Source organism: Phascolarctos cinereus, unplaced genomic scaffold (assembly GCF_003287225.1).
Source record: "Phascolarctos cinereus isolate Bilbo 61053 unplaced genomic scaffold, phaCin_HiC Scaffold_1;HRSCAF=81, whole genome shotgun sequence".
NCBI classification, from domain to species: domain Eukaryota; kingdom Metazoa; phylum Chordata; class Mammalia; order Diprotodontia; family Phascolarctidae; genus Phascolarctos; species Phascolarctos cinereus.
Window position 1 is genome coordinate 45,862,081 of NW_027555514.1, and position 25,806 is coordinate 45,887,886.

Here is a 25,806-nt window from a genome sequence, read left to right on the forward strand (position 1 = left end):
GCTAGGAAGGACTGAGTCAGTGTTGTCCCAAAGGGTCAAGGCTGTCACCCCAGAGCTGAGAGAATACCCCATTCCTGGCATGATGGAGATGCTCAACCGTTTCAGAGTGGACATCACACTGGATCCCACATCAGTCAGTCCCTGTGTGATTGTTTCTGAGGATCTGAAGAGTGTGAAGGCTGCAGAAGGCTGGCAGGTGGAAATCAAGCACCCTGAGGACCCTGCTTGGCATTATGTCTTTGCTGATCAGGCCTTCAGCTCAGGCAGACAGTACTGGGAGGTGGATGTGACTCAACTCCCTCAGTGGATACTGGGCATCTCTACCCCTTATCTGAGCAGAGAAATGTGTAGGAATATGGACTCATGTGCCTCTCTGTTCCTGCTTCAATGTATCAAGAAGGAAGAGGATTACTATTTCCAAACCTATCCTGGATCACTGAACCATCAAGTGAAAGACCCTGTGCCCAGGGTTGGGGTATACCTGGAATATTCTTCTGGCACTCTTGACTTTTACAATACCATCCAGAGCTCCCTCATCTAGAAGTTCAACCCCATTCTCTTCCCAAAGCCTGTCACACCCATGTTTTTTCCTGGCCCCCCACTTCCAGGAACAAGGGCTGCTCCCATGACTCTCTGTCCAGTGGACTCTCATCTTTGTGCTTGATGCCATTCCTCTCTGAGAGCATTTCTGCAGCAAGGAATGCTCCACCCACCACCAGGCTCCCTGGCTGGGGTCCTTCAATGTCCAGCCTTCACCAGCCAGCCTACTTCATGATGGAGATGTTCCCTGCTAACCAACTGGAGACTTTTCTTCCACACTGTAAGCTGATTTGATCTTTTTCCTGTCCTAGTACCTTGGAATTTCTGTAAACTCTACTTTGTACTCTATTTGATATGAAGTGAAATAAATTTTTTCTTTCACTTTGCTTATTCATATTTTTATTGTTTTTTCATTTCATTTCAGTCCTGTCCAACACTTTATGACCTTGCTTGGGTTTTTTGGTTTTGTTTTTGTTTTTTTCTTTTTCAAAGATGATGGAGTGGTTTGCCATTTCCTTCTCCACCTTAATTCATGGAAGAGGAAACTGAGGCAAACAGGGTTCAAAGACTTGCCCAGGGTTACAGAGCTACTAAGTATCTGAGTTTAGATTTGAAGTAAAAAACAAAAGAAGACTTCCTGACTCCAGGCTTGGTATTTTATCCATTTCCCCTATCTAGCTGCCCCTTTACTCACATCAGAATAAAACTAATTACAAAAATAACAAAATTAGTTGGCAAGTATTCCCAATGCCCTGTGATCAACTTCTTCTACTCCCTCAGAATATTCCTATCCCAAATTGGGAATCCCTGATGTATATAAGGGCTGGTTATATATGGCTAATAGATATGGGTGTGGGAATGGCTATTTAAGGGCACTTAACTATATTCCAGACACAGTGAGAATCTGAGTAGAAAGTTATAGCACAAATTTCAAAAAGAAATACTCTTTCATCACAGTTAATTTGGTTTAAGTTTCTATCCTCACTTTTCACTCATCTCTATGATGGGTTTCTGTTGTTGTATTTTAATTCTTTCTCCTAAAGGACCATGACATCAGGGAGATGATGACATGACTTGCAATTGACTTTGATTTGAGTGAGGGAAGGCTTTGCAAGGTCAACAGCCTCACTTTCTCCTCCAGAACCATCCTGGCCCAGTGGCCAGATATTCATCAAGATGACTGGACGTGGCCCAGGATGCAATGGGATTCCCTGGCCCTTTTAAGCTAAGGACTTCCCAGGTTCTCACTTTGAGTGAGGTACATCCCAGTCAGTGAATAGCCCTCTTTAGGAAGTGATTCAATGGATGCCCCCTTTAAGCAAATAAAAGTAATAATAATAATAATAATAATCCAACTGGGAAAGGAAGACCTTCAGGGTTGCTGGCCTAAAGAGAATCAATTACTATTTATATTCACTCTGAGCAAGTATGCACAGAAAAAATCTGTGTCTGGGGTGACTAAGTTGAAAGAAACAGAGAAGTCACAAAATTTCAGGGGAAAGAAATGCACATTGTATTTTTATGTCAATAGCTAATTATAATGACTACTTGCATTGGTGATGAAGATTTTGCCTTTTCCTCTTTCTGCCATTCTCCTTGGTTAAGAATATATCTAAAGGGTATTGAGTTAGAGGCCAGATGTATGATGAAGACATGGGGCAAGTCTGAAGCTGCTCTTGACACAGGAGCTGTATGAGTGCCCCTAGCTAATTTCCCCAATTCTTCCTCAACTACCTCGAAGTTAATACTTCCATGGCAGATGTGACGTGATCCTGGCAAGTCAACATAATCACAGTGCCCAGTAAGTATCAGGCCTAGGAGTTACTGTCATTGGAACATGGTTTGCTGAGCTGTGAAGTGCGGGGACTGAATGAGATGGCCCCTGAGATCCCTTATAGCTAAGTGTAGTCAGGGTACTCTTCCAGAGGAAGAGATAATTGAAGGGGTTGGCCAAGAATCTGGATCTTCATCCCAAATATCACTTCCTGGTGTCTGGCCAGCCCAGGTCCTACTGGCCTTCTGAGTAAGTGCTTCCTGAGACCCATCGACAAATGAAAGGCCTAGAAGGTATCAGTCATCTTCTTTAAAGTAAAATACACAGAAATACACACACACACACACACACACACACACACACACACACACAAAGAAACCAATCATATGGATACTCAAAAATCTGGTTGCACCTCACTGACTTCAAGGAAAAGAGGGAAAATTCCATATTACCCTCAGTCAATGGACAATTTGATGACCTTTTGTAAACTCCAGAACACTTTCTTGTCAGGTCATTTATGCAAGAGGATTTGGAGTAGGAAAGGACTTTGGAGAAACTATGTGCTTTTACTATGCCTTTATTTTACTTATGGTAAAACAGAGTGCCAGAGATGAACAAGTAAGAACTGACAAGGCCCAGACACCCTAAGGAAACTGAAGACACAACACAAAGAACTTCACTAAGGCCATGTTTTACCTTCTGATTGATGGGAAAAAGGCAACAAATTTGTCTTCAAGTATTTTCTTCGAAGTCTGTGCTCATAAAAGCATTAACAGTGGCAAAGACAAAAATCACTGAAAATTCAAATATATGTTACACAATATTTTTTGTACAAAAATACAAATTAAATAGAAATACAAAACAATCATGATGAGTTTATGTAAATCTGTTTTATGTGATATTTTTATATATAAAAATATTTTTCAGATCTGTTATTCGTGAAAAGATTAATGCCATATTGAATCACTGTATTGGCCAAAGGTCCTGCAAAGCTTACTTCAGCATTAAATCTTTTACAGAGTAAGGTACCATTTCCTAAATTGAGACCTTCTAAAGACTGGCTAAAAATAAAATGAAAAAAAAATCAGGGCTGTATGGCCATAAACCAACAAATAATTTGGCTGTAATGTATCATAAAACACATACCACACACACACACACACACACACACACACACACACAGATCTGTACACAAGAGTACAAACAGAAAACAAGGCTTAATGAAGTGCCCTTTCCAGTTCACTATCAACTAGGCGTTTTTCCTTACTCCATCAAATGAATAGCTTCTTGTCACCTTTCCATTCTTGAAAAACATCATGAAGAAGATGATGACCACATTCTTCAAGATCACCTTTTCCTTCCTTAAGGGCAAGAAAAATTTGCACGGGGTGTCTTATGTACAGATAGCCAGCCTTTTCTTCACCTTTGGTTGAGATCAGAAACTGGGTTCTTAAAGACATTAATTTCAAGGTCATTGGTAACCACATAACTGCATTTCAAGGAACCACTGAAAAGACTTCTTTTTCACTTTTGTGTCAATTCTCCTCCAGAACCTTAGGAAATATTTTCAACATTCCATTTTTTTTTCTTCATACCTTCAACAACCTCTTGTAAGGTATTGACATCAACTCCATCTCCCTGAATGACTGAGATAAGGTGGCAACAATTTATGGCCTTTTGAGTTTTCAGTAACTGGAAACTTGTTACTTAGAATGTCCAAAACCTTTAATACAGTGTCAAGAGGATTGCAAGAATCTAGTTGAATGATCAGTGGTGCTTCTAGACTCCTTGATATAATTAAATGACTTATCTCCACCCCCACCCCCCATTTCTCACATGTATTACAAATATCATAGCTATCACTGGCCACGGTCATTGATGAAAGGTGTTCTGATGAACAATGATGAAAACTCTATGTTCAGAAGCATCTTTTTCATGATCTTTGCTCCAGGCTATTATGCGACTGTGGTCTGCAGCTGGAACAGAATATTCAGGCAGAGATAATACTTTTTAATTCCATAATATTTTTTAATTAAAGCATTCCTGCTACTGTATCACTTCCCTTGAAGTTCTTCAAATGAGCAAATGCTCCTATACCAGTCTTCTCTTTTTGAAGAGACTCCTCTGTAGCCAAAATCATGCAATTTGTACTGCAAGCCATCTAGGTTACCAGATGTTTCCATCAAATGCTTTGCCAAAATTTTCTTCTGGAGTTTGTAGTCACTGTGACTGGATTAAAACTTCTTCTGTCCTGGTATCCAAACTGTAAGCCAGCAACACTCTGGATCTGTTGTTTTCCACTGTGAAGATAATATTTCCTCTGAGAATGACTGAAGCCCCAGGAACTGCTTTCAGAGCTACAAGAAGATGGCCATCATGTATCTTTTTTAACAGTTAATTTTTATCCAAGAATTTATTCACAAGCAACAGGTTTAATAACTTATTTTTTTCTTTTTTATTAATTTAATTACACTTTTCAACAATCACTTCCATACAGTTCCATACACACAAAGACTGTGTGCAATCTGTTATAGGCTCTACATATACATTCCTATGGAACATATTTTCACATTAGTAATGTTGTAAGGAAGACATAGAATTAACAGGAGAAACCAAAAGAAAGAGGAAACAAAACAAAAGAGAAGAAAAAAACACAGCAAACGATATGCTTCAATCTGCATTCAAACTGCATAGTTCTTTCTCTGGATGTGGACAGCATTTTCCCTCATGAAATTTTGGGAGATATCTTCACCTGTCAGATTTATGGAAAACAGAAGAATTTATGACAAAACAGGAGATAGAAAACATTATGAAATGCAACATGGATAATTTTGATTTTATCAAATTGAAAAGTTTTTGCACAAACAAAGCCAATGCAACCAAGATTAAGGAAGGAAGCAGAAAACTGGGAAAGAATTTTTACAATCTGTATCTCTGATAAGGGCCTCATTTATAAAATATGTAAAAACTAAGTCAGATTTATTAGAATAAAAGTCATTCCCCAAGTGATAAATGATCAAAGGATATGAGCATGCCTTATCAAAAGAAGAAATTCAAACTATCTCTAGTATATGAAAAAAAGCTCTAAATCACTATTGATTAGAGAAATTCAAATCAAGACAACTCCGAGCCTCACACCTATCAGATTGGCCAACATGACAAAACAGGAATATGATAAATGCTGGAATAAAAGCCCCCGTGCTTGGATATTCTGTTCCAGCTGCAGAACACAGTACCATAAAAGCCTGGGCCAAAGATCATGAAAAGGATACCTTTGAACATACAGTAACACAGTTTTCATCAGTGCCTGTGTCTGTGGTCAGTGAGAGCTATGACCTCTTTAATGCATGTGAGAAAATCTGGGGGGAAGATTTAAGGCATTAAATTGTATCAGGGAGTGGAGAAGCACCACTAAGCATTCCACCAGATTCAGGAAACCTTCTTGACACTGTATTAATGGTTTTGGATATAGTAGGAAGAGTTTCCAGTTACTGAAAACTAAAAGGCTATAAATTGTTGCCACCTTATCTCAGAGTTATTCAGGGTGATGGAATTGGTAGCAACACCTTACAAAAGATTGTTGAGGGCCTGAAAACAAAAATGGAGCATTGAAAATATTTCCCTTGGTTCTGGTGGAGCTCTGTGACAGAAGTTAACAAGAGATCTTTTGAATTGTTCCTTCAAATTCAGTTATGTAGTTACCAATGGCCTTGGAATCAATGTCTTTAAGGACCCAGTTGCTGATCCCAACAAAAAGGGCAGGCTAGCACTACATAGACCACTTAGTGGAAATTATCTTACCCTCGAGGAAGGAAAAGCAGATCTTGAAGAATGTAGTCATGATCTTCTCCATACTGTCTTCAAGAACATTAAGGTGACAAGAAGCTATTCATTTGATGAAATGAGGAAAAATGTCCAGTTGACCAGTGAACTGGAAAGGGCACCTCATTAAGTTTTGTTCAGTCACTGTGTCTGCACTTTTCTGAATATTATACAGATGGGGAGGGGGAGAAGAGAGGAGGATATGTATTATATGATACATTACAGCCAAATTCTTCATTGGTTTATGTCAGTCTTCAGAACATCCCAAATTAGGAAATGACACTTAACTGTGTAAAAGATTTAATGCTAAAGTAAACTTGGTAGGGCCCTTTGCCAATTAATACTGATTCAATCCAGTACTGATCATTTCACAAACACCAAAGAACTGACAAAGTTTTTACATAAAATTATGATTGCTTTATAGTTAACTTGTGTTTTTGTACACACAATATTATCTAAAATATATTTCCAACTATTCATGATTTTTAAGGGCACAGACTTTCAAGAAAATACTTGAAGATAAATGTCATTGTCTTTTGTACATTAATCAGCAAATAAAACATTGCCTTAACAAAGTTGTTGGTGTTATTGCACCATTTGAAACTTAAAAATATAACCATGTATACTTTTCTGAATGATCCTAGCACCTTGTCACCTGCATCAGCTGAGACAGTTCTGCGTGAGGAGAAGACGCTTGCAGATGCCCCAGCAGGTTTTGATTAACTTCTGAAGTGATGATCCACTCCAAGGAACTGTGCCCATACAAATTCTGGGATAGCAGGACACTAGACCTCATATCTACAGTCCACACCACCCAGCCTAGTCCTGTTGGCCCTCCATCACAGTGAGCATCAGCTCAAGGTCTCCTGCACCCTCTGCTCTACCCTCTCCTGCAGTTCAGGCCCCTTAACTTTGATCAAGGCCAAACTACCAAAAACAGTCTTGAAGTTCTAGGCACCAGAACTGAAATCCTGTGATTAACTGCATTTCAAGAAGCAGCTCAGCTAGGAGGACATCTCATTTCTCACCTGGTCACACTACTCTGAGACAGCTGCCTTTTCCTATTTTTATCCCCAAGCTTAGTACAGTGCCTAATGGATAGTTGGGGCTTGATGTTTACTGGCTATTAATGTATTAAGAGCAGTAGTGCCATCCTTCCTACTCCAAATCCTCTTGCATAAATGACCTGACAAGAAAGTGTTCTGGAGTTTACAAAACGTCATCAAATTGGCCATTATCTGAGGGTAATGTGGAATTTTTCCTCTTTTCCTTGAAGGCAGTGAGCTAGTGCCAGACCTTAAAGCTCCTATATCAACAGCACCTTCAGACCTGCACCATCTCTTCTGCTTCCCACTTCTGGCCTCTGACTGAGCACCCTTTAGATATATTCCTGCCCAACCACTGAGTGAAAAGGTTATGCCAAGCGTTTGGGTTGGTACTCTTATCTTTTACAATGTTCTCCAGAGCTCCCTCATTCCTAGATTCTAGCCTATTCTCTTCAGAACCCATCATACTCATCTTTTCTCCTGCCCACCCACTTCCAGGAACAAAGGCTGGTCCCATGACTCTCTGTTCAAGGGACCCTCACCTTTCTGCTTGCTGCTATTCCTGTCTGAGCATTTCTCCAGGGAGGAATTCTCAACCCACCACCAGGCTCCCTGGCTGTGGGCCTTCAATTTCCAGCCTTTTCTGCAAAAGGATGAACATCACCTACTTCATGATGGAGAGGTTCCCTAGCTCACCAACTGGAGACTTCTTCCACAGTGTAAGCTAAGTTAAACTTTTTCCAGTCCTAACCCCGTGGAATTTCTATAAACCCAACTTGGAGCTCTATTTGATATAAAATGAAATCAATTTTATCTTTCACTGTCCTTTCACATATTTTTTTTCATTTAATTTCATTTCAGTCCTGTCCAACACTGTGACCTCATTTGGATGCTTTTTTTTTCTTGGCAAAGATGGAGGGCTATATCCCAAAGAGATCATACAAATGAGAAAAGGACCCACATGTACAAAAATATTCATAGTAGTGGTGGCAAAGAATTTGAAATTGAGAGGATGCCCATCAATTGGAGAATGGCTCAGCATGTTGTGGTATATGAATGTAATGGAATACTATTGTGCTATAAGAAATGATGAATAGGCTGACTTCAGAAAAACCTGGAAAGACTTGTATGGTCTCATGCTGAGTGAAGTGAGCAGAACCAAGAGAACATTTTATACAATAACAGCCACGACGTACGATGACTAATATTGATAAACTTAACCCTTCCTAGCAATGCAAGTATCTAAAACATCTCTAGAGGCCTCGTGATGGAAAATGCTATCCACATCCAAAGAAAGAACTATGGAAGCTGAATAGCTATGTTTTTTTCTCTTCTGTTGAGTTTTGTTTCCTCTTTCTGATGGTTCTTCCTATTGGTTTTATTTTGCTTATATCACTAATATGAAAATATGTTTAATAGGAATGTAAATCTATAGCCTATATGAAATTGTATACCACATCGGGGAGGGTGGAGGAGAAAAATTTTAAACTCAAAAGCATATAGAAGCTATTGTTGATAAATCAGAATAAATTAATAAAAATAAAATAAATAAATCCCAGCTGGCAAAAAAAAAAACAAAGACGGAGTGTGGTTTGCCATTTCCTTCTCCACCCAATTTTATGGATGAGGAAACTGAGGCAAACAGGATTCAAAGACTTGTCCAGGGTTACAGAGCTAGTAATTATCTGAGGCCAGATTTGAAGTAAAAAAAAAAGAGACTTCCTGACACCAGGCCAGGTATTTTATTCATCCCTCCCCCACCCTCGCCCCCATCTAGCTACCCCTTATACATATCAGAAATAAAATTTCAAAGGGATCATAAAATTAGTTGGCAAGTATTCCCAATACCCTCTGATCAACTTCTTCTACTCCCTCAGAATATTCATATTGCAGATGCACATATGGGCTGTGTATATATGGTTAATATATATGGGTATTAGAGTGGCTTATTTAAGGGTAGTTAACTAATTGTCTCTTCCAGACACAGTGAGAATCTGAATAGAATGTTCTACTACAAATTTCAGGATGAAATACTGTTTTTCATCACCAGTAATTTGGTTTGAGGTCCTATTCTCCCTGTTCATTCATCTCTGTGATGAGTCTCTAGCCTTGGAAGGAAGACACAGTATGACTACGACATCACTCCTGCTACAGTGCTCCTTCCTCCCTTCTCCTTTGGGTCCCAGCACGAGGGCAGTGGGCAAGAACTTCTAAATGGAGGCACACAAACCAGCCCCATTTTCTGTGACCAGGCTCTCTGGCAGGGACTCCTTGGAAACATGGAATTGCCTGATGAAGATCAGCTTCTGCTGCTGCTGCTACTGCTGCCTAGGAGGATGAAGAGAACACCTGAGAATTATTAGCTACTTCGAGGCCAAGAGAGAGAGTAGAGTAGGAAGGACAAAATTTCCCGGTTTTGCATTCTGTTTGTACCTCTGAGTCCTTCTAAACTCTGTTAGGAATAGAAATATCTCACCAAATCAGGGCCAGTGAATACAGGCTCTCTAGATTCCTTTGATCTAAGCTAAGCATTTTGCCTTTAGTTTCTGGGGGAAGAGGGAAGTTGGAGGACTAGTTCAGGGTCACAGAGGCAGTAACTTGATCCCTCCTCTTCAAGATTCCAGGTCCAACACTAAACTTTATGCAATATTACCTCTCCTTACAGATGCAGGGGACAGGAGCTTGGCCTCAGTCAGGAAGACCTAGGTTCTAATCCTTTCCTGGGCCACATGTGGGTATGTTACCTTAGGAAAAATCACTTCATATTTCACTATTCACATATTTCACAAATTCACATATTTTGGCAGCCCTAAGGGTAGATGGGGTGAATAGGAAGCCCCTTCCCTGGGGTTCCTTTGGATATTCCTAAATTTTGTAAGCTTCCCAAAGAGCTTATTTGGGTTATGGAGTTCCTAATGAAGGAACTTGGCTCACTGAGAATTTGCAAATATATAGAAATGATCTCTAGTGATAGGCTTTTGAACAAGGAGAAATTTAGATTTGAGACCAAGTCCTGCTAAATCTTTGATTAGTGAAACTTGCCATCTGAAGTAAAAGCTCATGGGGCCGTAATGAATTGTGTTTTCAGCTGTCTGATGGATCATAAAAATCCATCCATAATCAATAGTGAATAATCCAATAGTTAATAATCTTGCCGCCTCAGAGGCCCCAGCATTGGTCTTCACAACTTTGTGAAGCAGATACTATTTTTATCCCCATTTTGCAAACAAGGAAACTGAGGCAAACAGAGGTTAAGTGACTTCCCCAGGGTCACACATCTACTAAGTGTTGGAGGCTGGATTTGAATTCGTGTCTATTTGACTCCAGGCCTGATGCTCTATCTACTGTGCTACCCAGCTGCCCTGATATAAGTGATCAGTTGCCTGACCAGAAGGGAGATGTTAGAGGAATCTCCTAGTCAAACTATAGTCATGAAGTTATAAAGTGGTCTTTTAATTATTTCTCCATTTAGCAAGCCATCAACAGGCCTGGGGGATGCAAAAAGTTCTTGAGTCTTTGTCAGTATCCATAACCCAATCTCAACTGTCAACCCAAGACACAAACTAGAATGAAGATGTCCTAGTGGACAAAGCTAAACAGAAGGAGAATATGACAACTCCTAGCATATTCAAAACATCTAGGGAGCACTGGAGTTATCAAGTGAAAGAAGAAAAAAAAGCCACTTTTGTAAAAAGATAGACATCTGTCCTAATCTAGTTGAAAGTGATTTGAACTTGCTTTGGAAAAAAAGATTAAAAAAAACCAAGCCAATGTCAAATGCATACTTTCTGTACTTTGTACCACTGGGAAATACTCACAGTATTACACATCTTTAGGAATTAATGCAAAGATTCTCCTAATACACATTTTATTGTGATTCTAGCAACACTGATCTTAGGATCTTTTAGATAGATCTTGTAAAATGTAGGAACAGCACAGGTCTAAAGCAAATGCAGGAATATTCCTTTTTTTTTAAAAAAATGGATTTGGTGAGGTCCTTCTCAACAGGGGGAAGCAGCCTTGGCTGCAGTGAGCCTAAGTGTCATCATGCTCACTGGAACACTTTGGGCCAGGAGTGAAGTGAGAAGGTAACTGATAATGGACCAAAGAGGTATAGAGCAAAAAACTTCTCTTGCTCATATTCCAAAGCCAATGCATTACATGGAACTCCATAACCTACAAAAATCCTCGTAGAAGCACCTAGGATCCAACCATCTCATCTTAGTACAGCTTAAGACTGAACAAACATTCAAAGGCATTGATACAACCATTTTTATTTAGTTAATCTGATCAAACACTGGACTTTCTCAATAATTAGGAGCAAGTAATCTGCAATAGTTCCTGGTCTACCTTAAGTTGCCATGATGGCAAGAATTTGAAAGTAGAGAGTTTGTTGATAGGGCTTGGATCAACAAACTATGTGAAACTTTGCCTCTAGGAATTATCCCTAGCATAATTGACTTTCTTGGGCAGCAGCCAGGATTGCTTGAAGAGGAAAGACTAGCTTTACTTGCAGGAAAATATAGCAGGTGGTATACCAGGCCCATTGCAGGCTGGATTCTCACTGTGTTTCACAGCCAGACTTCATGTTAGGTTAAGAGGCAAAGCAATAAGACAGAAGAGATAGAGCCACATTGCTTTATTGTAGCCTCAGTAGGGAAAGGGGTGCCTAGAGTGTTAGTGAAGGCATTTGGCATGTCATCTCAGAGACTCAACCTGTTTTCAGACCAATGCTTCATGTTTCTAAGAGCAATCCTCAGGATGGAATTAAGACTTTTCTTGATCCCCTTGCCATCAACATGCCCTTATTTATAGCATAGTCTCATGTGGATCACCAGAACCCTGAACATTCAGGAATGCAGATTACCTAGAACTGAACTGCAAGGTTTGTGGCAAAGTGAAAACAAATGTATCCCTTTGAGACCCCAGATTCTGGGAGGATGTGTGCCAGTGGTCATTTCATGAGATTCTGAAAGCAAGAGAAGTCACCACTGCCTTCAGATGAGGGCCAACTGTGACAATAACATTCGACTAAAAGACCTGGGAGAAGAGTAAAGGAGGAAATTAAAAGTGGGGGTCTGTGACAGAGCTTGACTAGACATTACCCAGAGCCAACACTGCTTAAGTCCATCTGAAGGAGACAAGGCTCACAAAACTTAAGGTTTTTCTTAATGGAAAAGAACTGGCATTTAAGTAGCATACTGTTGGCACAGCTCACTCATCTGACCAAGCTCACTTTTTATTTCCTACTTTAGCATAACATTGCCTTTTCCCTTTTCCAGCTAAGCTTACCAATTTTTCAGTACCACCTTCTTATTCTCCATCATAAAAGTGAGCAGCTCAAACTTACACCCTTATTTGCCCTGATCTTTACCCCAATTTAAACACCTCCCCAACTGATCTGAGTGCTACTGAAGCAGCCAACCTTACAACTTCAAGACTGGACATCCTTTGTCAACACCCCTAGAACTCTAAGACTGGATATTTTTCTCCATAGCTCCCAGTAACTGAATTGCAATAAGTAGCAGCAGCTCTAGACTCCTCCCTTCTGTTTCTACGTTAACTTATTCTCCTAAGAGTAGCATCAGTGTAAACTAGTTTGGAAGAGCCATTTGAGAATATCATTTAGGCAACACCAAGGAAGACTGTGAGGTTGCAGAAAAGATCTAGCTGCAAAAGGTATATTTAGGACCCACACATACCTCCCAAGTATGACTTCCTGGCAGACAAGATCATATACCCCGCTCATCCTCTTGAGCTATTGGGGCCACTTCATATCCAAAGTTACTTAGCTGATTATTCTGAACCAGGTTCTATGAACTTCCAATGACAGGATGAAGGACTACTTATCACACATCAAACCGAAACTCATAATAATGGACCATTTGGGACCTACTCTATAAGCTCAGTGGCTCTCTTCTAGTCCTTGAGTTCCAAGGATACAGAGCTTTTAGGGAGGTCACTTATTCAAAGGCCTTCATTATACAGAGAAGGTAGACAGGTTCCAGAAATGAAAAAGTAAAACCAGATATAGCATAGTCTGAGGAGCCTAAGGGCAGAAAAAGAAAGAGTAGAGTACAAAAAGCCTGGATAAATTGCTAAATTCTCGTTGAATGGAGTATATTGACTATCTGGGAACTATCTTCAATTCTTGGGCAAAATGACTTCATTGTTGACAAAGCAGTCATTCTAACCAAGGTTACATAGTTCAGAGGAGTGAAGTTGGTGCCCAACATTCACCATACATGAAGATCCCTCCTAACATACAAGACTGGGAGGTAATGGAGGATCAATTAGCTAGTTGAGAAATCACAGGATAAGAGTTTTGAAATAGAGCCACAGAAAGCATTGCCTAAAGACTATGAAATATAATTAGATATCATCATCCCCACTTTTTTTTTAAAGGCATGGGGAAATAACATCTCTGCTTTAAAGACCCCAGACTGCTGAACTGGCATTTTATTTGTTCACTGCAATGCTGAGACTTTGGAAGATGCAGCAACTACACCAAAACTTCGAGCTCAGAAGTTGCTCGAGAAAGGAAATCCCAGTAGGTAATCAAGGCTCCTTTCACAGGGAACACTGATACCCTCTAAGGTACTGGTTAATCATAGGCAACTAGAATGATTACCAGATATCCTGGGAACTCTTGGTAATGGGCTGCACACTTGCTAAATTATAGCTTCAGTGTATGAAACACAATGGAGGCTTAAAACAAAATGGGGCTAGGTTACCCTAATTTAACATTCCAACTATATATAGTAAGGTACTAAAACTTATTCTTACTATGCCCATCTACCCAGATGGGATTATGTGGGCATCATGAACTTGCCATTACTTTTTCAATAGTATTCTGGAGGACAAGAGAAAAAAAAAGGTGGGGGTAGTTTCTCCCAGTTTTCCTAGGAAGACCTTATGCTTACTATAGGATTTTAGAGCACAGGTAAAGCCTGAAAACCAATAAGGTATGCATCCCACATACAACCCAGAGCTATCTGACAGCCATCCCTGGGGATTTATGACTTTTCTGCCTTCTCAAAAGAAATTTATTCAGTACAGAAGTGACAGCAACCTTGGGATCTTTCCTGGTCTGCCACTTACCATATATTAACACATGATGACCTGGTCCTGTCTGCAAATATGAGGGGGAAACCTCAATAGCCCAAAACTAAGTACAAAGGGGAATTTTCTGTTCATTTCAACTTTGATAAAACAAAACCCCAGGAGAAATCAAAAAGCAATACAAGATTGCAAGCACCAAAGGAGATGCAAGTTTAAAAAAAAAAAAAAAAAGGAAGGAAGCCAGAGTACTGGTAAGGCCTTTGAGAGAAAACAGCACTGATATCAGCTCTGCAGGGCAAGAATCCTGCAGAGACTTCATGTTCCTAATGACATGCAAGGATCCAGTCCTAGAAAGGAGGCCAAATATGAAAAACTTATCAACTGTGATAGAATTTTACAAAAGCTACCATGGGGAACCTATCCTGTGGAAGGTGAAAACAAAGGAGTAGCTAGAGTTGACTTCATTCTTCTCAGATACTGTTCCCAGCATTTCTACTTCCCTTCCATTCCAAACAGCCCTTTATTTGTACCAATCTTTAATAATCCCATCATAAGGATATTAGAGGACTGAGTATATTCTCCTTGACTGTTTGTACCATATGAGCACAAATTGTTTAACTAAAATCATGTGGTTCTACTAGAGAGATAAAAAGGTCTGAGTTACTATAAACCTGTCATGGTCTGAATTTCCTATGTCTCAAGACCATAAGTCATAAACACCCATGAACTGATCATTAGGGGAATAAGTTTTGGAATTAGGGAAATTTTGCCATCCATGGAGCTCCATGTGAGCTTAGTATATAGATGTTATTCCCTTTCCCAAGAAAGGGCCTAGCAGCTGCCTTCATCTTAATAAATTAATGTCATTTTCCAATGAATGTTAAGGCAAGACCATAGATCCTATGGTGGCTTAGATAACAGCAGCTATCCTGGGAAGAAGTCTCCAGAGATATTGTCATCAAAAGAGGATATTAATCATTGCATGCCATTAGGAAGATTTCAGCTAAATGAGTTGCATCAGTCAATGTTTCTATGACTGAATTATCTAGGATGTATTTGACATGTTAAATTCTTCTTGAATGGAGTATATATTGACTGAGAAGCCTTGACTCTTTGTCAACAAAGAAGTCCTTTTGCCCAAGCAGTTATTCTGACCGAGGTTACATGTTTGGGGGAGGAGGGGGTGAATTTGATGCCCAACATTCAAACACAAAGATCCCTCCTAATTTACAAGACCAGGAAGGTAATGGAGGAGCAATTAGCTAGTTGAGAAATCACAGGATAAGAGTTTTCAAATAGAGCCACAGAAAGTATTGCCTAAAGACTACTAAGTATAATTAGATGTCATCCCCCACTCTTTTTAGTCATGGGAAAAGACATGGGGAAAAGACATCTCTACTTTAAATAGAATATTCTCAGCATAGCTTGGCTGCCTTATTCATCTTCTACTTCCAATGCTAGCACAGCATTGCCTCCTCTAATCCTTAATCTAGTAGTCATTAACATTAACCTTTCAACACACAAGAACAAAAATTTCCACGTTAGATGGTCCATTTTGCTCTCCATATCCTTGTCTCCTCATCATATTGAGGACAAATTTAGAACCTACTCCACTTCTCCTGCCCCCATTTTCAGTCTTTTTCAGACTTCCCTAGTTTTAATCTGAGCCTTGATTACAAGGCAATTTACCCTGAATCACAGGGCTTGGCCACTTTTTGCCATGCTTTTAGCAAAGCAATTTCAATATGGACCCACTGCTGAACATCAATGCATCCACCTTAATATGTTTAATAGCCACTTCAGTTAATTCATTGAAATTAAAATTCTCCATTAGCACCTCCTTGTTCATCCCATTTATTTAGCTTCATATTTCTTCCAACTGGAAAAAGGTTCACCAAAATCATTTCAAGTAAGTAGGCTGGGGGCATCATTCTGGCACTGCCCAAGGAGATTATGGCTGAAATAAAAGATCCTCTAGTTGGCAAAAGAAAACCCGAACCTGGACAGTCTGAGGCCAGGTACACCTTTCTCTGCCAGGGCTCCACAAGCCCCACAGACATGTGTTTGAAGGAGCCTGAAAGAGCATTGGCTCATCGTTGATTAGCTATTCAGGATCATGCTCAGCTGATTTCCATCAGTACAAGGGGCAACTTATTACTCACTTACCTAAATATTGCTATTTGCACTTTTTTTCCTGAAGTGCTCTTAAACAAGACAATACCAAGCTATTGTCAATGCCATATGATGATGTGATGGGAAAGATGTGGTGCCCAAAAAGAGTATCATAGAATTTTCAGTGAAAGAAGTTGGTCATGAGAGATATTAGTTACCGCTCTCTCTTTTTCAGGAAGACATGCAAAACCATAAAGAAATAATGATTCCTGCATACCTACTACAATATTGTTCTCCACTTCTGAACACAGATCCCTAATAAGAACAGGGCCATGAATGTCCACTTCTACCTTTTCACTGTGAGCACTTCAACATTCTTAAGGAAAGTTCTACTGAGCTATGAGCAGTCTTGCCTGCCAGAGTCAGCACCTGGAACTAGTCCCAAGTCCAGCCTTGCAAAGTCTATACAATGGGATGATAGCATGTTGTTGCCAAGTAGCTACTACCCTATGCTCCCAGGCCATGGCAGGGGGAGGGGGCTTAACTCAAAAATCTCCCTTTATCTCCAGCACGAGTTGGGGTGCGGAAAAGGCCCTCAAAGAGTTGAAAACTGATTTGCTTTTTCCATAATTTTTTTTATCTGAAACCTGATGCCTGGATTGCCCCATCTGACCAGATGATCCTCTAACAGAAGAGCCCCAATGGCAAAGGAAGACATTAACCTATTCCAAGGGAAGTCTAGCTTGAGATCCCTACTCTTAACACTTGGAGGCAGTTTAATAGGAAGTCTGGGAGCCCTGCTCCTGGTGCCATACAGTTTTCTTTGGGTGAGGGAAGAGAATCTCCACAGTAATTAAAAACCTTGGCAGATTTGAGCCATAGAGAACAGGGTCCTGGACTTGGACTCAAGAAGACCAGATTTCAGGTTTTGCCTCAGACAAGTCATTTATCCTAGAGGTGAAGGGAAGATCAGAGGTTATGGATGAGAAGAGTACCCATCTCCCAGGGTTGCTGAAGATCAAATGGGACAATAGATGTAAAGCACTTTGCAAAACAAAGGGCTATGTAAGTATCCCCTGCTAATGAATCCTGTAGTCTTCAGACTACAGGCAGCTGCCCCTAGAAACACTAAAAGTAAAAAAAATTGACAAACTAACCTGAACTTCCTTTGGGGAAGACAAGGTTGGCTAAGCTAAGATACTAGCCAGTTCTGCTAACTTCCCATGTTTTCATGACACCATGACTCATTCATTCCCAGGGGAAGGACAGGCCTCTTCCCAAATGGCATTCTGGTAGAAAGTCAGAGGTGGGCTTTAAAAAAAATGCTTAGAAGTTTAAAATGCTACTACAGAAGCACACATTTTCAAGAATGGAAAGTTCTTTCAAGCAGATATTCATTACCTCTGTAGCTTGGTTAGGGGGAGGAGTAGAAACAGGGTTCCAAACACAAGGAAATCCTGGGACCTGGACCTGTATAACACCTGTTTTTAAAACCTCTCCTAAGGCTGTAAGTACCATAATTTTAAAAGGCACGTGAAATATTGAGGTAATTCAAAGATATATTAGTTTGTTAGGTTGAAGAGACTTTTCTTACTATGAGTGTATATAAGTGAGAAACAATGGAGATGCTTTTATTAAATTGTTTTCATTTTTATCTTGTACAGAAAGGTAATTCTGAAGAGACTCTTGGTACCTTAAGTCATCTCTAAATGATGGTTAGAAATCTCTGGTTGCAATCTCTCAAATAAAATGTTAGGATAGTAATAGTAATTTAGAATATTTATGCTATTATTGCCATATTGTTATCATTAATACATCATATTGCTACTGACTTACTATGCAGTTAATCTTTGGAGATTAGATAATAGACTTACTTAAGGAGAAATTTTCTTCAGTTTAAATAACTAAAAAGATAAGGTGGGACTCTGAGCTAACTGATAAAGAAAGAGGCTTCAGTTTTATTAACAAGAGATCCAAATGTACTTGTGGATTACCTTAGAATTTGGAAGTATGCAACATCACCTTTCTCCTTACCTGCCCTCATGGTAGAAACATTAATGCCTTACCTTTGAAGTAGAGATGCCAATTTTAAAGTTAGATAACTAATTTACAGCATTTAAGTCCACAGATCTGGAATTCAGAGAAAAAATCAGGAATGATCCCAATTCACAAATAAGATAGGGTCACTCATACAAAAACCCAAGCAGCTAATCTTCACTTTCCAAATCAATACCAAGACAGTATAAACTCAATTACTTAAAAAAACTGAAAATCTTAATCTAAGCAACCCAGCTGCATCTTCTGCAATGGCAAGTCAGACATTAATGATGGGGGGATGGGATCTGGACCCCTAAAAGGAAAATTCCCTGAACTTTCTCACAAATTTCAAGAACCCAGTCCCTGCCATTCACCTGAGGCATCTGGCTCACCCCAGCCCACCTTGATTAATTTACTTGACACTCCTTAATCCCATCCAGTCCCCTTTTTCTGTTACCTCCTGACCACCCCAGGCTACTTGCCACTCCTTGATCCCATTCAGATCTTCCCACAATCTTTTTTTTGTCTATAAGTATTTGTCTCATCCCTATCAAATTCAGATATTTACTAGAAATCTTGGTTGCCCAGTTGGTGTATAATAAAATCTCACTACTCTGACTGAAAGAAGGCTTGAGTGGTCCAATTCTTTTGAGGTACACCTGTCCTTGCATTTTGAGGTTCCTAGCACCCCCAACCCACAACATTAACATAGAAGAGTATCAGCCTTTGCAACTTGGTTCATGATTTAAAAAGAGAACCAAGTCATAAATTCATTTAATTTCTTACATGTGAAGACATAGTGCAACCTGAAAAGTTTTTAGTAATGTTTCTATTGCTGTCCCCAGTAGAGGATCCTAAAGATTTTTACTGAGACATTTTCTACTTTCTACCACGAATTAGGAGGAATGGATGGCACTGTCTCAGTAGATCCACAAATAGGTTCACAATGGAAAGATCTTTTCCAAGTCAGATTCTCAACTACTGAGCTCACAAACAGCTGTATTACTACTTTAAGTCTTTAGCAGTTAAATGGCACTATTCTTACACTAAAAATCAGACTGAATCTTCTTCAAGATTTGCCATCAAACGCTTCTATTGTTCTTCAGAAGAAAGATGAAGACTCTATGACAGCACTGGAAATCCTGTGAAGATGAAAAATGCAAAGGCACAGACATAGAGAAAGAAAACCAAATTCATTGAATTCCAGAAATCCCAGGAGGAACATTTTTACCTGCATGGAAGAGTTTCATGGGGAACTTCTATTTTCCCTCTGAAAACTGTTCTTCACCTTTTATCAAAAGGAATAGTTACCAAAAACCTGAAGAGATGATACACTCTTTAGCAAATTGTCCTAGGGAAACCTGTGCAGAAGTGATCAATTCTTATCATCCAGGCTGTAGAGGGACCACATTAGGGATGTATGTTTTCTGGGACCTGAAGAATAAATTCTGATGTGCAGTGTTGAAAAGTAAAACACTTGCCTTTGAAGGTACTGGAACTCAGGTGATGACTTTACTCAGTTATTGCTGGGAGAACCAACAACAGCACTTGCCTGTGTTCCTGCTGGTAGATGATTGTGAAGAGCAAGACCCAAACCTGATTTGTACCATCACATGAACTCAGCCATTGAAGAGGCTTATATCCTGTAGGAGACACCTTTAGTTCTTCTAAACTTCAGGAGATGCCAGAGGCCAGAAAAGGGGCTTGATGCTGCAGGTTCCCCACCCCTGGATAGAGGATGGAAGCTCCAGTTGGCATTGGGAAGATCAGCTGGAGTCCCACGTGCACTGTGAAAGTTTGTGCATGGCCTCCTAGGCAGAAATGCTATTAAGTGTTATGTTCTCCCATGATGCTGAGAGTAAGTGGCACTAACCCTTAGCTCTGCCTCTATGTTTCAGACTCATTGTCAAGGGTATAAATATGAATTTGCCGGGATCTGAGCTCTCACCTGCTGGCCAAACTCAATTTAAGCATCACTCTAGAAGACCTAGAGGGCCACACATGGCCTTGAGGCCACAGGTTCCCCACCCCTTCGAGTTTACACCAATAGCTCTCAAACTCTCCCCCCACCTCACAGCACAATATAAAACCTCGGTCATGGGCTCCGGCTGAGGCTAGGCCTCGGAGAGCAAGCAGGCCCGCCCTCCTGCCCCCGTGTCCTGCCCGCCTCGCGGTGAGCCCCACTAGGCCTCTGTGTGTTCCCTGCCTCGATTAGGACGCTCCTTACAGCAAGGGCGACCCAGAGGCGAGGGGGGGGGCAGCGCCATGTCTCTAGTCGCCTACACCAGCAGTGAAGAGAGTGAGCCTGACGAAGCGGAGCACGAGGAGGAAGCGGAGCACGAGGAGGAAGCGGAGCACGAGGAGGAAGCGGAGCACGAGGAGGAAGCGGAGCACGAGGAGGAAGCGGAGCACGAGGAGGAAGCGGCCGCCTCAGCCCAGGCTGGACCCAGCCTGGGGGGCTTCTTTGCCTCCATCCCCCCGCCCACGGGTCCTGCCCTGCTGCCCCCGCCTCCCGCCAGAGACCCCCGGCTGCAACCCCTGCCCCCACTGCACTTAGGCCTGGGTGACTTTCCTCGGTCCCCGGGCCTCAGTCTGGCCGAGGCCCCGGGGGTGGGGGAGGGGCTGGAGCTGCCCCTGCCGCGGGCTGCAGGGCTCAACCTGCCCCCTCCGATCGGGGGTGCCGGGCCCCCTCTGGGGCTCCCCAAGCCAAAGATGAGGACTAGGGAGCCAGTGCGCATCGCAGCCCCCGAGCTGCACCAGGGAGATTCAGATTCAGAGGAAGATGAACCTACAAAGAAGAAAACTGTTCTTCAGGGATCTGGTTTATCAGCTTTGCTTCCCCAACCCAAAATCCTGACCACAAAAGAGGCTAGCCGATTGCTCCTGCCCTGTGCTTTCTCCCGAAAACCCACTGATGGCTCTTCTGACACCCAGCTCTCCAAACCAGTCCCCAAGACCAAATCTGCTTCTGCTTCCTCCTTTTCCCCTGTTATGGGTGCCACCACTACTACCCCATCACCCTCAGCCATCAAAGCAGCTGCCAAGAGTGCTGCCCTGCAGGTGACAAAGCAGATCACACAAGAGGAAGAGGAGAGTGATGAGGAAGTAGCCCCTGAGAACTTCTTCTCCCTTCCAGACAAGGCTGAGACTCCTGGAGCTGAGCCATACCTTTACCCTGTCCCTGCTGCTTCTGAAGAGTTCCCCCCAGGCACAGAGCCAGATCCCACCTTTCAGGACGATGCTGCCAATGCTCCCCTTGAATTCAAGATGGTGGCAGGCTCAAGTGGGGCTCCCTGGGTGCCTAAGCCTGGGCACAACTACAGCAGTCAACCCTACAACCAGTTCTCTACATATGGTGACACTAATGCCACTGGCATTTACTATCAGGATTATTACAGCAGTGGCTACTACCCCAAGTCTGATCCAGCCTTAGCTCCCCCCCAGGAGATTACCCCAGAAGCCTCTTTCATTGATGATGAAGCCTTCAAGAGGCTTCAGGGCAAGAGGAACAGAGGAAGGGAAGAGATTAACTTTGTGGAGATCAAAGGGGATGACCAGTTCAGTGGGGCCCACCAGTGGATGACCAAGTCCTTGACAGAAGAAAAAACCATGAAATCATTCAGCAAGAAGAAAGGTGAGCAGCCAACAGACCAGCAGAGGCGAAAACACCAAATCACATATTTGATTCACCAGGCTAAAGAGCGAGAGTTGGAGCTGAAGAATACCTGGTCAGAGAACAAGCTCAGCTGTCGGCAGACCCAAGCCAGATATGGATTCTAGGCTTCTGGAACTGACTTCCTCAAGGATCCCATCTTCCCCTTTATCTAGTACCAGGTGGCCTGGCCTTGCCCTTCCCAGCTAACACCTTTGGGAGCCCCAGCAGCTCCAAGTCCAGGACCTTTTTCCCTAGGGCCCCAGCCATCACCTCCTTGAGAAGGAACACATTGGATTTCATTTTCTTCATGAAACTTAGAAATGGAGCTTCCATATCTCTTGGGGCCAGCAGAGACTTCACAGTGACTCTTCCAGAAACCACTGTTGAATTCTAGATTGGGAACTTGGCTCTCAAACAGGTTGAAATGACTGGTTGAATTCTGTATTTTGTTTTTTTGTTTTTTGTTTTTGTTTTTTAAGTGAAACAAAGATGTCTGTTGAAATAAAACATCTATGCTGACAGAAAAAAACCCCCACAATATTCAGTATAGGGAATGATGACTCTGATAAGACTCCAAGAGCACTGGAGACTCATGGGCATAGTTACTCTTCAATAAGCTCAGTGGCTTTGACCAAGTTTTTTATTTTCCCAAATTCAAAATGCTTTGTTAGTGTGATATGCAAATTTTTATTTTATGAATACTAGGCTTACCATTTGAGAAGGTCTATTTCATTCTATTCCTCAAAATAGAACTTTGAATATAATTTGCCCAAAACCCTAATTTATAATGAAACAATAAAGGCTATTAATACCATCAGTACTTTGATCCAGAACTAGCTATGAAGTAGTATATGTCTATTGTGGAGATGTGTAAAATGGTATGAAAGGTTGGGAGTAGGCAAAATGCTTGTATGGTCTCACCAAAATAAGGTGGAAATATTGTCAAAAGAACATCTTCACTTTTTATCTAGTAATTCAAGTTGTTTCTTTCTGATGACCCAACATGAGTCTATGGATGCCAGCTATCTGATAGGGCTAAACAGCTAAGTAGTTGGGTATCTCATGAGTTGATGAGGGACAGAGAGAGATGTAACTCTCTCTCCCCCTTTCTTTCATTAAACCTGTAACTGAAACTCAGCATTTCCTTCAATAATTTAAAAATATTCTGAGAAGGGGCCCATAGACTTCACCAGCCTGATAAAGAAGGGCTCCATGACACCCAAAAAGAACGTTTGCAATGATTGAGGCTTTGCCTAGTATTTTGCTGAGTCAGCATGCCCTACAGGCTGCACTAAGTGCTCATTTCCAATAAGCATATTGTCCATGAGTGTTTGCAAAGCACTTTTACACATTTCATTTGATCTTCAAAGCAATTCTGTAAGGGAGGTGCTGTGATTATTCCAGTCTTACAGATGAAGACATGGAGAATGCAGCTTAAGTGATTTGCTCAGGATCACCCAGCTAATAAGTTGTCTGAAGCAAGATTAGACCCAACTCCAAGTGCACTACTGTATTCCCAGCACTCCTTTGCTGCTTATGCTCTAAGTTCACCCTACGAATGTCCTTCTTATACTGGACTGCAGGGTTGCTAGCTAGAGGAGTTGACACCTTGTCTGGGAGGCCCTAAAGGGGCAGGGCTACCTGCTGTAAAAGGAGACCATCCTGCCCCTCAGAAGCACTGCCTCCTTGCTTCTTGCAAGACCTGAAGTCTCTTCATCTCAGCTGCTCTAGAAAACAAGCAATTGCAGAGAGAAGAATGGCTGCTGCTAGGGAAATGCTGCAGGAATGGCTGAGGGAAATCACCTGTGGCATCTGTAGGAGCTACTTCTATGAACCAGTCACCATGGGTTGTGGGCACAGGTTTTGCAGAGCATGTCTCTCCTGGAGTTGGAGAGTTGCCACTCAAGCTTTCTCTTGTCCTGAATGCAGGCAGGTGTCCCAGGTCAGAGAATTCCCAGCAGTCAATGGGAGCCTAGCAGAGCTGACTGACCTGACCAATTGGCTCTGCCCCCAGCTTTTGCAGAACACTGAGGAACACAGCCAGTGTGCCAGGTGCAAGGAAGGGCTCAAGCTGTTTTGTGAAGATGACCAGACACCCCTCTGTCTGAGATGTTCCCAAAGCCCAGAGCATGGGGCTCACAAGCTCTCTTCTGTAGAGGAGGCTGCTCACAACTGCAGGGAGAAGCTCCAGCACATTCAGAGTGACTTGGGCAAGCATCTGGAGGAAGCTGAGAAACTTCCTGATGAGGAGGAGACACCTGCTGTTGACTGGCATTGGACGATCTCAGGAGAATATAACAAACTTCACCACTTCCTCCTGTTGGAAGAAGCCATATGTCTTGAAAGGATAAAGGAAGAGGAAAGGCAAGCCAGGACAGACTCTCCCAGCATATGCAAAGCCTTCAAGCCCTCACGGTAGGGCTGCAGGAAGCAGGCCACCAACCCAATGTGCATCTGCTACAGGAAGCCAAGGAGTTGCTAGGAAGGACTGAGTCAGTGTTGTCCCAAAGGGTCAAGGCTGTCACCCCAGAGCTGAGAGAATACCCCATTCCTGGCATGATGGAGATGCTCAACCGTTTCAGAGTGGACATCACACTGGATCCCACATCAGCCAGTCCCTGTGTGATTGTTTCTGAGGATCTGAAGAGTGTGAAGGCTGCAGAAGGCTGGCAGGTGGAAATCAAGCACCCTGAGGACCCTGCTTGGCATTATGTCTTTGCTGATCAGGCCTTCAGCTCAGGCAGACAGTACTGGGAGGTGGATGTGACTCAACTCCCTCAGTGGATACTGGGCATCTCTACTCCTCATCTGAAGAGAAAAAAAGGTAGGAACATGGACTCATGTGCCTCTCTGTTCCTGCTTCAATGTATCAAGAAGGGAGAGGATTACCATTTCCAAACCTATGCTGGATCACTGAACCATCAAGTGAAAGACACTGTGCCCAGGGTTGGGGTATAGCTGGAATATGCTTCTGGCACTCTTGTCTTTTACAATGCCATCCAGAGCTCCCTCTTCTAGAAGTTCTACCCCATTCTTTTCCCAGAGCCTGTCACACCTATCTTTTCTCCTGGCCCCCCACTTCCAGGAACAAGGGCTGCTCCCATGACTCTGTCTAATGGAGTCTCATCTTTGTGTTTGATGCCATTCCTCTCTGAGAGCATTTCTCCAGGGAGGAATTCTCCACCTACCACCAGGCTCCCTGGCTGGGGTCCTTCAATGTCCAGCCTTCACCAGCCAGCCTACTTCATGATGGAGAGGCTCCCTGCCAACCAACTGGAGACTTTTCTTCCATACTGTAAGCTGTTTTGATCTTTTTTCCTTTCCTAGTACGTTAGAATTTCTGTAAACTCTACTTTGCACTCTATTTGATATAAAATGAAATAAATTCTGTCTTTCACTTTGCTTATTCATATTTTTGTTATTTTTTCATTTCATTTCAGTCCTGTCCAGCACTTTGTGACCTTACTTGGGTTTTGTTTTTCTTTTTGTTTTTCTTTTTCAAAGATGATAGAGTGGTTTGCCATTTCCTTCTCCACCTTAATTTATGGAAGAGGAAACTGAGGCAAACAGGGTTCAAAGACTTGCCCAGGGTTGCAGAGCTACTAAGTATCTGAGTTTAGATTTGAAGTAAAAAACAAAAGAAGACTTACTGATTCCAGGCCTGGTATTTTATCCATTTTCCCCTATCTAGCTGCCCCCTTACACACATCAGAATAAAATTAATTACAAAAAGATAAGACACCCCTTTCCAGCTTCCT

At 41.8% G+C, this 25,806-nt stretch overlaps 1 protein-coding gene and 3 pseudogenes across 1 annotated transcript; 3 read left to right on the forward strand and 1 right to left on the reverse strand.

The window, feature by feature from the left end:
- Window positions 1-3,563: 3,563 nt before the first annotated feature.
- Window positions 3,564-7,843, reverse strand: LOC110209012 (nicotinamide phosphoribosyltransferase pseudogene; annotated as a pseudogene).
- Window positions 5,486-6,266, forward strand: LOC110208985 (nicotinamide phosphoribosyltransferase pseudogene; annotated as a pseudogene).
- A 12,815-nt stretch (window positions 7,844-20,658) lies between the features above and the next one.
- LOC110209131 (proline-rich protein PRCC pseudogene) lies at window positions 20,659-22,443 on the forward strand (annotated as a pseudogene).
- Window positions 22,444-23,891: 1,448 nt separating this feature from the next.
- LOC110209013 (tripartite motif-containing protein 43-like) lies at window positions 23,892-25,277 on the forward strand. Its single transcript, XM_078149630.1, has 2 exons — window positions 23,892-24,384; window positions 24,468-25,277. Exons 1-2 carry the CDS (start codon window positions 23,892-23,894, stop codon window positions 25,004-25,006), a joined length of 1,032 nt encoding a protein of 343 aa, XP_078005756.1. The 3' UTR covers window positions 25,007-25,277.
- Window positions 25,278-25,806: the final 529 nt, after the last annotated feature.

Excerpts from the sequence above, each read along its gene's own strand:
- LOC110209013 (XM_078149630.1), top strand. The coding sequence starts at position 23,892 with ATGGGTTGTGGGCACAGGTTTTGCAGAGCATGTCTCTCCTGGAGTTGG. Across the intron at positions 24,385-24,467 it reads CCTGTTGGAAGAAGCCATAT|GGCTGCAGGAAGCAGGCCAC; the intron begins GTCTTGAAAGGA and ends CCCTCACGGTAG.